Source organism: Trachymyrmex cornetzi, unplaced genomic scaffold (assembly GCF_001594075.2).
Source record: "Trachymyrmex cornetzi isolate Tcor2-1 unplaced genomic scaffold, Tcor1.1 scaffold719, whole genome shotgun sequence".
Lineage (NCBI taxonomy): Eukaryota > Metazoa > Arthropoda > Insecta > Hymenoptera > Formicidae > Trachymyrmex > Trachymyrmex cornetzi.
The window spans coordinates 855018-870996 of record NW_017300047.1 but is presented as its reverse complement, the minus strand read 5'-3'; the positions used below and the strand labels follow the sequence as shown (position 1 = coordinate 870996).

The 15979-nt window shown below is 30.5% G+C and overlaps 1 protein-coding gene across 1 annotated transcript in view; it reads left to right on the top strand.

Annotated features, from left to right (window-relative positions):
• The window catches only part of mgl (low-density lipoprotein receptor-related protein megalin), a 61405-nt gene that overhangs the window by 15730 nt on the left and 29696 nt on the right, over positions 1 to 15979 (top strand). Inside the window, exon 2 of the mRNA XM_018517692.1 lies at positions 14178 to 14294. Coding sequence (XP_018373194.1) covers positions 14178 to 14294 — 117 coding nt within the window. The remainder of the gene's footprint in view (positions 1 to 14177; positions 14295 to 15979) is intronic.

Below are 15979 nucleotides of genomic sequence, written 5' to 3'. Positions count from 1 at the left end.
CGAGCACTTATTTTACGTTTTTGTAATTACATGTTTTTGACTTCCGTGCGATGAACGAATCGAGATGTGAACTGTGAAGAATGAAATTGAAGGATTCCTACAGAAATAAAATAAATCCTTTCTTTAAAATCTGAATTATGACATTAAATTGTCCTCTATCGATAGCGTCACAGCATTACAATTTTGTTCTGACAAGAAATAAATAGAAAACGGGATTTATAAGAATTTAATATTTGCAAAGAATGCTTTTATTAAAAACAGTTTGTAAAATTTTGTAAATAAAAAGTAAACAAATATTGCTTTACACTTTAAATAATATTTCATTCTTTACTTTTATCATTATTAATGTTATGAAGAAAGATAAATGTAAAATATTATGAGATAAATAGGTAAATGTAAATTTTCCGCAAGAGCCAAACAAATCTAGAAGTTTTTCATTTATCTTTTTTAATAGGTTCTGAAAATATTAATCAAAAAAAGTCTGAAACTTTATTCTTATACTTATTATATTTATGTTTGGAGAAAAATTATTATATTTATATAATGAATGGTTTGGAGAAAATAATTAGTTTTTTCTGAAAATTTAACATTTGAAATTCGTTTGTGGTTTTTGTGAAAAAACCTTTCAATTAATTATTTCTCTGAATAATATTATATTAAAATTAAAAGGAAGGGGCTTAAGATGATGTTTGTTACACTTATAGTATAACTAAATAAATTCGGAATCTATGTATCTTTTCGTTGTCCATTCGCATTGCTATTTCGAGGTTAATCTCAGGCCGTTCACGTTGATTTCTGTCGGTGGAAAGTATTCAAAAGAAAAATAGCGTTTGTGTTCACTGACGTGTATCGAGCCAGACGTTCGTGCATTAGCACGCTAAGCGTTAATTACTTTAAACGGTTCGCTAATCCCTGTGTATCACAATCGGCTTAGTAGAGATTATACCTCGCGTGTCGGTGTACCCTTAACCGCTCGTTGTGCATTAAACGCACAATTTCGTGAAATTTTGTATATATCTGCGTTCTCGATACTTAATTAATCTATTTATAGATTTTCTACGATATCTAAGCAGAATAAATAATTTGATGTTACATGTTGTTAATTTTATCGTTTCTGTTAACTCTGCTAGAAAGAAATTCCATGATTTCGAAAGAATTCTTTTAGAGATAAGTTCAGTTTTAGCATTTATTTATGATGCTTACATGTTTAACAAATAAAACATACACTTATTTCAAGTACGATTTTATCTACTTGATTTATTAATTTTATTATTTCTGTCAAACTCTGCTAGAAAAAAAAGTTCCATTTCGAGAGACTCTTTTAGAGATAGATTCAGTTTTGACCATCCCTTTATGATGTTTACACATTTCAACGAATAAAAAACATAAGGAAATAATAGGTGCAACATACGTAATCGGCTATAAAATGCAGTTAATGGATGTATTTATTTTATATCGCACAGCGTTTTTTCTTCCACTTACAGTAAAGTCTCCATAACAGTAACCTTTCTTGTAGAGCGATAGAATGAAGGATTAAAATTATAGAATACTCTCACCGCAGCACGAGTCTGCCCAATCGCCGTGTACTTGGACGAACGCAGTTGTGCACATTAAGCTGTCAAACTATTATAGCATATGAAAGTGACTGTGTATGCATTATATTTATATGTATATCATCTAGCGAGCTGTCCATTATAATATGAAAGGGGCACGATGTTATATTAGTGTCTCTGTGAAAATACGTGGAGGAATATCAAGATCGAAATTAAGCCAAAAAAGAAACTCGAAGAGTAAACGCAAAATTCTTAAAATGTGACATTACATGGCCGTCCTTGGTGCGATCTGCCAATCGACTGGGAAGCCGAGGAGGGGTTCAAATGCGAGTCGCTACATGATAGCAGCACAATCTGATAATGTTGCATTTATGAAATATCGCAATGGTTTATAGTGTACTACTGGTTCACTATTGGACTACCTACCCTATGTTAATTATAATTACATAAAAATATGCATATTTCTTATATTTTAAAAATATTATATATATATGTGTGTGTGTACCTATGCAACAGTTATAAAGGATACATCAATTGTAATTATTTACAATATTTAAGGAGTCACAGAAAAAATGCACATCCTTTCATTGGCAGATTCTGTGAAATATCCTAAACGAAAAGTCTTATACGAAAATGTCGAGGCTATAATATTTTTTAAATTATAAAGTTTTCCAATTGTAGCATCTGAAATTCGTACGCTCAAGCTCACGGTACATTGCGCGCGCGATTACGATGGTACTCTCGCGTACGTTGACTTGCTTTTAAATAAATGTAGAAAAACTTTATATAATCATTATAGCATTCCTATTTTAAAGTTAACATACAATACCATTAACACTTCAAAAGAGAAAATCGAATTTCGGTATTTTTGCAGTAAGCGCATTAATTACGTTAATATTTAAAAGCGAGTTGATGTAAGAGAAGACATTGTAATCGCGCAGGGAATGTGTCATGCCTGAGAGTACAAATTTCAGATGCTATAACAATTGGCGAACTTTATCGTTTATAATTTGAAAAGTATTATAGCCTCTAACATTTTCATGTAAGATTTTTCGTCTCAGAATGTTCCATAGAATTTGCCAGTGAAAGAATGTAGATTCTTTCTGGAGCAGCCTGTATATAAGAACAAACATATATTTTTTATAAAGAAAATATTATTTTTAATTGATACGAGATTTTATGAATAAAAAAAGATATTACAAATAATTTGGATATTCCGTGTACTTTTTTTTAAGTTTTAATGAACTTTTGGAGATAGTTCTGTATAATTTTCATCAATGCATGATCTAATTCATCTAACGGGGAAAAAATGAAAAGCAGAGGCCTCGAAAGATTTCTCTTCATCAGAATATCAATCGAGCGTTCGTCTACCATGGCCTTGTACTATGTACTACGAGCGTAATATACACTCGGGTGGCTGAATGACACTGGGCTGTCGGTGATATATGTGTCGCATGGCGTTCGTTGATCTGATTGTGAGTGATCCAATTAGTGATCCAGGCCGCGCTGTACCAATTTCTTCGTACGATTCCTTTGGTCAACTTCTATAACTTGTAACTAATCTTATGCCTCTTTATATCTGTTCGATTATTATTAGAAAACGACACTTGAAGAATGTAAAGAATATTTAAAAATATTTATTTACACATTGAAAAATTGAAGTTTTTTATTTTTTCTCCGCATTTTATCTTTTTTTCTTTCAGCATATATAAACACACAATATTATATATATATATATATATATATATGTTATATAACAAATATCATATATATGCATATTAAATATATATACACATGTCACATTTTTTATATTATATAATTTTAATACATTTCACAATTATATTTTCAACGATTATTGTATATGATTGTATAACAGAAATAATATAGCATATTTAAATTAAGCAATATATAAAAAATATAATTATGTAATATAATAAAATATAATTCATTTACACACATGTATATAATATGTATTATTTATGAATAACTGTTGGATGTATAAAATACAACAATCAAAGCATCGCGAACGCTCCCCCTTAAATTGAATATTAGAATTCAACCAATCAGATTGAAACAGAGTAAAATTAAATTTTTTCTATTAGTTGAATCGAATTCTAATTTCTAACCAATTCTAATCATCAGTTCTCAATTCTCCAACTTTAATACGTAGTTTGATACGGGCTTTATATCTAACGCAAGAAATTACAAAGAAAATAATAGGTATTTTAATGCGATAGAAAGTACCTACTTATCATCGAATTCTGTGATGTTAGCATTGCAATAGCTTTGCTCATCTAGCATGTAGAGCAAACATAAAGTGATTTTTTTCTTACGCAACAAGACCTCGAGATATTGATTGAGCCCACTAAGAATCTAATCAGTCGTCCAGCCATTATTACGATACGATAAACGTTCTTCTCTCTGGACTAGTTACTTCGCGTATACGATACACATACAGCACATATACTTAGCGCCAAGCACGCGGCCGTGTGCCTTGATTTAGTCTCAATAAATAATTGCATTCATATAATAACGCGGGAATGCGGTGGCCTTTTGCGATGATTTAATCATCGGATTGGCCTCATCCGTCTCGACGGCGGGTGCAGGCAAACTCCGTTACGCTGATCGATAAAGTAAAACTGCACTATCTTCGGCTTAAACGACTTGCGAGTGCGTATGATACTTGAGGTCAATATAAACTAGATATTTTGTACCGCCTGATACGGACTAAGGTCGGCATGTAAAGTACTTTTAATTTAATCTCTCCGATGGGTTCTCGCTCCCCCGGCCTCTCGACGTACACGACCCGTCGCGTCGTACGCACAACGTTGCATCGTGCAACGTGTCGATGCAGCGGTACACGCGGCTGACTATTGCACCGTCTGGTACGGATGACACCGCTGAAAGAGCATCCGCCTCTCACGCGAACGCCAAGGTGAACGCCGCGCTGCGTGCCGATGTCATAGGACGAGCGCACTTGATACATTACTTAACAATGTATTATATCATTATGTGCTAAAGCCTATTACACACCTGTAGTTGTAGCAAGGTAGATTATGTTTGAGTGACCGATAGTAATAATCTAATGAGTATGCGCTCGTTTTTCGATAATCTTTTATGTCGTTATACGTTAATGTATTTATATTTAGCAGCTAATGCCATCGATTCATGATTGTCATGTGTACATACTATTGTATTGTACATATTAAAATGATTATTTAACGAAATTAATAGCTTATTATTGTTAAATTATATTTATTTAAATAGTCTAATGAGATAATTAATAAGATATAATAAATAGGCTAAGATAGCCAAAGAACACGCATCTTTTCTTTCATGCTGTATAATTTAACAAGAACCCGAGTTTGAGCAGTAAAATACTGTTTAAGTTATTCTTTATAGTTTGAATTAAAAGTTTGTCAAAATTTATCAATTTGAAAAAAAAAATTCATTTTTTTGCAAAAAATTAATTTGATTAAAAAGATAAAAGAAAGTGCGTACTTTCGGTCTTCTTAAGAGTATGCATTATAAGAAAAGTGTCGCTTATTGTAAAAATAATGTTGATTAGGGTATAAGAAGCAATGATTCTTGATTGAATATGAATCTTTATAAATACCTGAAGTATTTCTTATATGTAAAGTTGACACGTAAGTTTTCGATCGATAGTCGATTCTAACGTATTGAACTATATATGGTATGTTAAGTATAGACTGGCAATTACCTATAGTTTTTACAAAGAAATAATATTCGGAAGAGGTTGGAGAGAGAAATATACTTTTCAGGTTTTCTTTTTTGTTAAAGTGTCTAGAAATGTACACTGTTAAAAATTTCATGAAATTTAATGTACTTTTAAGTTACACACTTTGAATTTAATTTCATGACATTGCATTAAATTTAATGTATTTATAATTGAAAAGTATATATTTGTACATGCACATGAAATTTAATATATTTTCATGAAACTTTATCAAATTTAGTACTTCTCATAAAATTTTATGAAATTTAATGTACAAGTTTATTACATTTAAGTAACTACTGTAACTTAGTTTTCAGTTAAATTATTCATTATTTTAAATTTCGTTTATCATAATTTACGACGAGCTTCATTTATTATAAAGGAAGCATTTCTAACAGTGTACATTTTTTTACATTTCTAAGATAAACTTACATAAGTTCCAATTAAAATCAAGAGATAATCATCTTAGTATCTATTTTAACATTTATATAGTGTCGGTATCTTACAACGAAATGCGAGTTCTAACGAGAATCAACAAACTGGTTTTCACATTATTTTGAAAGTCACTGAAGAATTAATATTTGTTTATTTTAACTGATATTAACAAGTCTATCGAGGATATTAAAATAACAATTATTCAATTATTCAAGTATCTAAATTTGTATTTAAATTTAATAACTTTTTTGCTCCTTTATATATGTTAAGCCCGTGTCACACTATGAGATTGTGTGTGTGTGTGTGTGTGATTGCGAATTAGAGATTAAAATTTGATCAAATCAGATAATTTTAATTTAAATCCATTTCGTTCTGATTAGCTGAAATCTGATCTTCAATTTGCAATCATTTCCAATGCGTGGTATATGCGGTACAAGTTTTACAGTTTTAATTATATTGCATTTTTTTTTTATAAATATTGTTCTCAATGTTCTTAATAAATTTATGTATTAAAACATTTTTTACTCGATAAAAAGGATCAAGCAAAAATCCCTTCCAAACTGTAAAAGGTACGATACCACACTACTGAAATATGGATTTTCAATATATTAATAAATTCCACTTTTCTCGTTAATGTAATTAAATGGTTTAGAATTAAACTTTTTTAATTCAATCGATATATAAGAATATTTTTGCCTTTTGGTTGGCATAAGTTGTATTTAAAATCATGTGTTTCCTATTAATTATTTTTAATGCAATAGTAACGTATTGGTTTTATTTTGTTGTTCCTTTTATTTAAAGTTTTTTCTATAAGAGTGTTAAATTTCATTTTTTTGCGTTAACATTTATCTGTTATGAAAATGATCAAAGAAAGTTGAGTGGTGTTTAAGAATATATGTACAAGTAGAAAAGCAAGTATTGAAAATATTTGAACGCGTTGTTTTTCCCAACAGGTGAATAGATTTGGAAGTCACGCGAATATCTCTGTATCTATTATATTCTTTCTAAGTTTATGTACACTAAAAAAAATATAGTCGATTTTAATAAATATTTAGTTTAATACTGCCAACTAAACATTTATTTACAGTAAATAAATATTTGTTCAGTAAAAAAAAATGATTGTTAAATCAAATTAACATTTCTTGTATCAAATAAATATATCTTTATATTTAATAAATATTTGGTTGACAGTATTCAACTAAATATTTATTAAAATTGACTATATTTTTTTTCTGTGTAGTCGATTATCTAATTTGTGGTATGATTTATAATGAGTTACATAAGTATTAAAGCGAAAACAATTTGTTAAGTGCGATGGCAAAACGTTGTGGGATTTACGTAGCTTTAGAAAATTTAATTGGGAAATAGTTCTTATTGTTTTATAATTAGTATCAATTCAGCGTTTTAGAAGGCACGTTCTCTGTTTTCCCGAAAAGATGTTCGACAAAATAGAAATTGTAAGGCTAAAATATTTAAAATACACAGCAACATATTTTAAAACTAGCGTGACTAAAAAAAAGAAGAAAAAATGGTAACGTAGTTCGTATTGTAAATAACATTTGTAGTATAAGGGAGATAAGGCTAAAAATTTAAATCGTGAAAAAAGGCTTACTTTGTCAAATTACAGATATGCATTATAAAGTTTAATTTCTCATGTTTCATTTTTCAACGAGATCCGCAAGCTGTTTCTGAATGAATATCGAGCAGAGCGGAACAATAAATTGCGGAATATGATTTTCAATATTGATTGCGTGAATGCAGTAATGTTTTCCTGATTTCTCTTAGCGGATCTAACAACCCACAGACCGGATCTGTGCAATACGAAAATATCGCGAAAAAATCTCGAGCACGCGTATATCATGGGCGACTATCCGTCTTCGATATTTGCATTCCTACTCCGCAATGCACATTCCCTCCTGACTGCCGTCGGTGCTCTGTTCGTACCAGGCCGCACAGCCTGGCACGAACGCTGCACTTCCAAGACGGGGCCACTTCCTCTCCTCTGCTCTCCTCTCTAATGCCATCAGCGTCTCTCTTTCTCTCCCTCTCTCTCTCTCCTACTCTCATTGTCTCCCTCTCCCTAATCGGTAATCGCTCCTCTCTCGCAGCTTCTATCGCCTCCTCCTGTTTCTCTCTCTCTCTCTCTCCCCCTCTCCCTCCCTCCCTCTCTCTCTCTTTCTGATAGCCTCTTCTCTTACGATGATGAGCCATCCACATACACAGACAATGGCTTACTTACACACCTTAAGCTCTCACCTCCTCTGTGCTCTCCTCACTTTCCTTCGTGGATCTAGTAATCTACGATTTGTTTTTGAACGAATCGTCGTAGAAAATGACCGATCGACATATATATGCTCTTAAATGTCGATTGCTTATTTACTGAGATTGTGATATGGCATTTCAAAAATTGATTGTTCATTTCTGAGAAGTTAATTTTCAGAAACAGTGTTATTTCGTCACTTTCTCTATTAGTTTCAACAATCTATGCATTCTTTGCCGTAGTAAATGTTACGTTGAAACAAATTATAAAATGTAAATTAATGAAATATAAAACGACTTATAATTACATTAATTTATTATATTCGATTTTTATTCATTTTTAACTTCTATTATCTCATTCTTATTTTTACTTTATCGTTTTAATTATGTTTATATAACTCATTGATTACTGTTTGATCTACAATATGTTTACCTAATTTATATGTGCGGTTGAAGAAGGCTACTTAAAATTGAATTTTGTTCGGTAAAATTACTGTTAATGTTTTTTATATTTAATGAATATGATATATAAATACTATCATCTTTGTTTTTTTAGTCGATTGTTTAATCTTTTATATGAATTTTTACATTGATGAACTTGTTATTTTATTGTTCACGAATATAATCTATAAATTAATGATTAATTAACTAAGTATAAATAAATTGGCGAATATGTGATAACGATCCTTAAATCAACGAATAACTATAAATTGACAAATATGATAGTAATTAAAAAATCTTAATGTTCCTACTTGTGAGAAAATTTAAAGCATTTTTAATGTTTGCGTTGACGAATATCCGAAAGGTATTTTGTTCCGGAGATAAGACTTCATTCAACGCAACATTTTCTATTTTACATATATATCACACGCTTCATCTAAGCGTGACCGATTTTTTTTAAACATTAATCACAACGTTGTCAACTGATTGTATAGCGGTCGCAGGATCGCTTTCTCGTCCAAGGACAACATATCAAGGATCCTCCCGCGATGGGAAAGTCTCCGTTAGGAGGCCTCGATTGCCATCGCAGCACGATAAGTCCTTTTATGAGAAGAGATTTTCCTTTCATAACACGAAATAAACTTGGAAAATGCATGGATATAATCAAGAAAAGCTTATTAAATAAGACAATTGGAGATCATTCTTTTCTTTGATATGTTAATGAACAGAAGGTCAGATTATAGTTACAGATTTTTTGGAGTCCAGTTTTCATGAATATTGGAAAATATTATCGATATTCTTATCCATTATAATTATTTATTTATCACAGCACTTCATTCCGAACATCTTGCTAAACACCTAGAATTCGTAAATAAGGCCGTAGGAGTCAACCTCTAGTTGTTAAAATTTCGAGAATTTATTAAATCAATAATATCATATAACTTCGTATAACATCGTACGTTTTATTATTTATTTATCACAGCACTTCATTCCGAACATCTTGCTAAACACCTAGAATTCGTAAATAACGCCGTAGGAGTCAACCTCTAGTTGTTAAAATTTCGAGAATTTATTACATCAATAATATCATATAACTTCGTATAACATCGTACGTTCCGACTCCTATTTGAGTCATCTTCAACAAATTAACATTAATAAATACAGAATAAAAATCGCAATCAGTATCTTCATATTCTCATTATCAAAAGTAAGCGATTGCCAGAATATTCGTGAGGCCATGAGCAAATCGTCCAGCATACTTATTTAGTTATTATTTTATTATTATTATTGCTAAACACCATCATTATAATATAACTTGATTCAGCTTCATAATATTTTAATATTAAACTGTAAAGTGTTTAATATTAAAAATAAACTTATTTTTCCTCTCACAATGATCTTATATTTCTGTTATCGCCCAGGAGATGGTAATGCGTCATGTCACAGACGAACTGTATTCTCAAGAAAATTATTATAAAAATTATCATAAATCCGGGTTTCTCTTCAAACGATTGACATTTCGATGGAGGTCACGGGTTTATTATTATTGTCATTGTTGCTAATAATTCAAACGACGCATTATCACCATCGCAGTTGCGCGATGACGACTGTATTCGAATATCAATAGATCCGCATTTACATAACGACACTCGTGAAAAATTCTGCGTCGTTATGCAAATTTGTCCCATCGGTTGATGAACAAAAGTCACCCGCAAACAATAACTGAGACGAGAGATGACTTATCGCACCTTTTCTTATCTTACCTCGCGGATGCTGCATAGCAAACTTTAAATGCTTTCCAAAGAATTATTGTTTTACCTGTTTAGATACAAATAAGTATAAATTATTCGTTTCTGCTTTACAAAATTATTTGGACATTATATTTATAAGAAAACATAATGCATTACTTTAAATCACTTTAATTAATTATTTTTATGATCCAGTAAAAGTGACGAAAAGATTCATTTACATCTCATTTGCGGTGCAGTATACATACATTGTCTTGTAGAAGAAATATATATTTTGTCAAAACTTGTTTTTGCTTATGTTTTATGAAGCTATGAAGTCTATTGAAGAGTCGAATTTTGCAATTTTGCTCTTAAAAATGTTATAAATAAAATGATCTACTCCTTACTTACAGTGCAGATATGTATAATCACGAGGAACTGTATTTTGTATCATAGAAACAATATAATATTTTGCTATGAGATCTTTTTGGCTTATGTTTTACAAAGATGCGAAGCCTCGTCTTAAAGAACTGGATTTTGAAATTAATAAATAAAAGACAGCGCAGAATATTTATGATAAATTTCTATTAGAGTATTCATTTTTTGAAATGTTGTGTAAATATTTTATACATATTTTATATAAAATATTTGTACTTTATATTTGAAATATCATTAAAATATAGACTAGATATTTTAGAAAATATTTACGATAAATATAAATAAATATTTCTAGTATTTTTAACTTGAATTATAATGTCTTATCAAGTATTTTCATAATATTTACTACAACATTTACAATAAATATTTCATAATATTTATAATAAATATTTACGATCTGTGCAATCTAAAACCATAAAAATATTTACAAAATATTTAAAATAAGAGTCTTATAAATATTTAAAAATATTTTGTAAATATTCTCCTATAGTTACGAATTATATTGCGATTTTCTTAATATTAATTTGAGCCATAATTTGAAACAAGAAAAATTCGTCTCCTTATAGAGATCTCCACCATGATTCTTATCGGCACTTAACTGCAATATTAAAAAAATTTACTTATCTGTGTATTCATTTATAATTACACTGTTTGATAAAAAATAATTTTTTTTGATCGGATTGAGTAAGACTAGTCGGCATTTTTTATAGTTTTTTGGATGCTGAATACACAAATGCGTTTTCTAAATTGCTCCATCGCATGAGAAATTTGCAAGAAAGGGCGATTTTTACGAATTTTGCCAAATTATAACTACGTTATATGACGTACTGAAGTTAAGTTTTATTGCAAAATTAAATGTATATTATTAGGACTTCCAATTCTTAAAAGGATTTTTTAGTGTCGGCTACGGCTAATAAAATATTCATAGTTAACCTTTCAAGTCTAATGAGTCATACCTATATGATTTAGAATCTTCATAAAATCTTTGATGATTATTAAGCTATTCAATTCAACCACGGCTAGTTTTAAAGGAAATTGTCTAAACTTTAACTGAAAGATATTGTAATAATTGTAATCATAAGATTTAAAAAATTATTTACATAGAAAGTTTTCGGACTTTATCACTGTCCAACAAAATTTAACCTTTTTTTATAACATGAGTGTGAATGGTAATTTCAGTCGTATTTTTGCCTGCTGAACAAGAATCTGTTGTCAAAATTTGACTATCATGTCATAATTTTGAGAAAAACAACGATTTTGAGGATTTATCATTTTTTAATCTATTTAATGTTATTTTTCTAAAAATTATGATGTGACTTCCACAGTATAATTCTCTCTCTCTCTCTCTCTCTCTCTCTCTCTCTCTCTCTCTCTCTCTCTCTCTCTCCTCTCCTCTCTCGCTTCCTTCCCCTTTATTATTTCTTGAATCCGCCATTTTGAATTTTTATGTTTTAACCTTATTTTTATATTTAGCGATCCTCCAAACCTTTAAAAATAACAAAATAATATACATCTCACCTCTAAACAAAATTCAGATCTGAGTCTTTACTATTCTTGAAAAGAAATGTTTCATGTATGTAACGTATACTATAATACTTTTCCAGTTTTTGTGTACGTTTATTTTCAAGAATAGAGGCCCTGGATAGCAATCAAGTAACTTTATCCCTAGAACGGAAACGTGAAAAGTGAAAATTTTTTGTATACAGGGTGTCCCGAAAATTTTTGCCAATCGCTTTTGTATAGATAGAGCGAACTAAACTGAGTCGACTTCTCTACCATTTTGCAATTTTCGCAATAATTAACAAGATATTAATTACTAAAAATTGCCAAATATTGGTCTTGAATAATTTTTTACTCAAATACGATGATTTAATGGCTCAGGACGCTCGTACGGAATACAAGAGATCCGGGTTCAAGTTCCGGCCGAGGTAATATTTTTCGCAATAAATTTATTAACAGTTTTAACATATTAACAATTTTATAATATATGATGCTTGATGGTAGCATCAAATTATTAAATTGCTTGTCAATTTAATTCGCGATTACTAGAGTAGTTTTTAATTGCGTTTATTTAGTCCGGAAAAATAATTTGGCGTGCAGTTTGAAAAAGACTATAATATAGTATATATGCAAGTACATATATAGTATATAAATATTAGTAATTCAAGATTGAATTATTTAAGCAACGAAGATCCAGCTTCGACCGTAATAGATATTTTAAATTTCTAGTATGAATTGTGTTTCCCACAAATACGGTCTAAAATAAAGATATTGTTTAATTATGTTATTTCTTACAAATTAACATAAAATAATTACAAATAAGTGCATCTAAAACATATTTCTTCTTTACAAAAATAATGCGTTTCGAGGGTTATCTCCGTATTTAAATCCATTCTTAGAATGTCAACGTTTCGTGAACATTCATCAGAGTTTACTTCATCAGGAGCAGCATACTTTATCATATATAGAATATATATGTATATACATTCTCAGTAGTTATAAATGTCATAATGAAGAGTAGTAGAGATTACCGCGATCATAATAAAGACAGCTCGCCATGGTCTTAATTTCCACCCATGAGGATATTGTCATAAGTAATGATACTTTCGGGTATTTCCGTTCTTTATTCCTTTTAAACAGGGCAAAAGAGAGATAAATCTTTTGTTTTATAATAAGAATTACTATTAATCTCTAGAGGATCAAAAGCTGATATACCAACTTTTTACGATTTAATCCTTTGCTGATGTTTTTAACTTTGGTAATCAGCCAGGACGAGATTCTTATAAAAAAATATTCCTACATTATGATGTCGAGCAGGGCTCGACCCTGTCTAGAATCGAAAACTATATGATATTGAGCAGTGTTCGTCATCCGTTTGCAAAGGATTAACATCCACTTCCGCTAATTGCTCGTCACTTCCCTTTCAAAGTGTAAAAAAGTAAACGACAATATGTAATTTGTTTTTGATTGAATTGAAGCCGAGAACTGGAAGTGAGTTGAAACGCGTACGAAGATATATATTAAAATATTTGTCATCGGATATGGATTATTAAATTTTTTATTATTATACATACTTGCGCATAAAGTACTGCGCTGACTCTTAGTTCTTTATGCATTCTTGTGTATTCTAAATTTTTAAAAAATTAAACGTTGTTATTCGAAGGAATCGACTGGAAATATTATAGTTTTTCAGATAAATTTCAGAAGAACATTAAAGACAAATTAAAACGATTTCTCTGATATTTAATTCTACGCGTAACGTACATTCAACACACAACATTTTGCAATATAAATCTTAAATTCTAAGCCTGGAAAGGTGTTGGTTTCTTGCTGCACAATCGCGTTCAATTGTGCTTCCCCTAGATATCTCGGTCATACCGCGGGCGAGGTGGCGAAATAATCGCTGCGCGAAAGTTCATCGGATGAGGATTCGTTCGAAAAAAAAAAGACTTAGAAGAATCCTATCTTCTGCAACGGTTACACCTAGAAACGGCAGTTCTCCGGCGGCAGGCATTGAACCTTTCACCTATCACGGCAGCAGTATCGCTTCCCGGCCGATCCCTTCATGCTCCATGCTTTCTGTTACAGGCGATGGCTGCGGGAATAACATGTTCAGGTGCAACGACGGCAAATGTATACAGTCGATTCTGGTATGCGATTATCGTGGGGACTGCGACGACAACAGCGATGAAATGCAATCATGTCGTAAGTATCGGAATGTTCCTTTTTATCTGTATAACTCTAAAAATACTTAACACAGTTTACACGTTGTGTCTTCTAGCAATAATTATAGCCTGTGGAACAATTTTTTAATATTATATAATAAAAATGCACGTCTTATTATTTTTATAATACAAATACGATTAATTGTTACCATTACGTCTTTTTCTGAGGATGTAGTATCAAAAAAAATTAAGTTAAAAAAAATAAAATAAAAGAAAAAGATAAAGCTACAGAAAGAAAGCTCGATTGAGATTTCTGTGATGAATAAAAGATTTTTTTATTTTTTTATTATTGTTATTTAGTTTTATTGTCGTATTATATATCCATATATTTTCGCACGTGATTATAATAAATATATCTCATAAAACAATCAGAATTTCTGTGAAATTGGAGCATACCTTTGAATGTAAAATTTAATCGGAAAAATATGCTTCACGTTCATGCTAATGAATAATTAATGACTTATGCTTCATTAAGAAATAATAAAGAGGGATGCATGTATAATCCGCGATCGCCCGCTGTCCTCATTACAGCTCGCGGTGAAAGAACTTTCAGAATCCATCTCCTTCATTCAGTACTCTTGGCCGGTAGGTAAAGGCCAGCAGGATTTACGGCTGCGAAGACTCCAAGATGTAAAAAATTAATTTTGATCATAATCACTATAGTCCTAACAGTGTTATTGGAAATTAATTGATATTGAATATTTTTAAAAAATTCAGGAAATGGGTCTTAATTTTTAAATTGACATAATTTCAGATATAAAATAAGAGGATATGCATTGAAAGTTTTATGTCGAATTTTCTAGGATTGTGCTCAAATTTTTCGACAAATTCTACGCGATTCAGATTTGCTCGGAACGATTATGACTGCGGCCTTGGGACGGTCAATTTTTGACGCTCTTCCTGTTTACGAACGGAATGGATTGTCACGAATTATGTACAGCTTATAACAAATCTCGTGCCGGAAGAGCGTTCGACGAAAATCCGAGGCTTCCTCTCGGAAGTGCTTAGTCTCTTTGTCTAATATTTTTTCCATGCAGCTTACGTGACCGCTTTTGTGATTGTTTCTTATCGTTAGATTTACAGGAAGTGTAATACAATTTGAGCTTTGCGTTATTTTTTCATGCAAGTAGGGATAATCAATGTTTTTTCGAGATTTAAAGGCGGAAGGAAAAAATCCTATCAGATTAGCGAAGCTGCGATAATGTCTGAGGACATTTAAAGGGGATTTTTAAAACGTTCAAGGATAACATAATAATGCAACCTTCATAAAGATAAAGTTATCTTCTTTGTAATCCTTATAATCTTCTAACAAAAATGCTTCTAAGAAAAATAATACTCAATTCTGAAGTCCTTTTCGTCAAAATACGCTACGTAATCGTAATACCAAATTTCTTTCTAATAACGTTTTACAATTTTTTGAATAGAGCAAATTTACACGTATGCGCAAAATTTTTATTAAGAGTAAAAGAGAGAAATTTGTCTCTAACCGTTACTTTTATAAAACAATGTCGTTTAGACTCAGAAAAAAATAATGGCAATTATAAAAAAACAATTATACAAATTTTTTATGTATAAAATTAATATAATAAATAATGTACGTAGTTAAATAAACTATTTTATTGCAAATATAAGAAATGATAAAATAGTTTATTCAATTATATATAT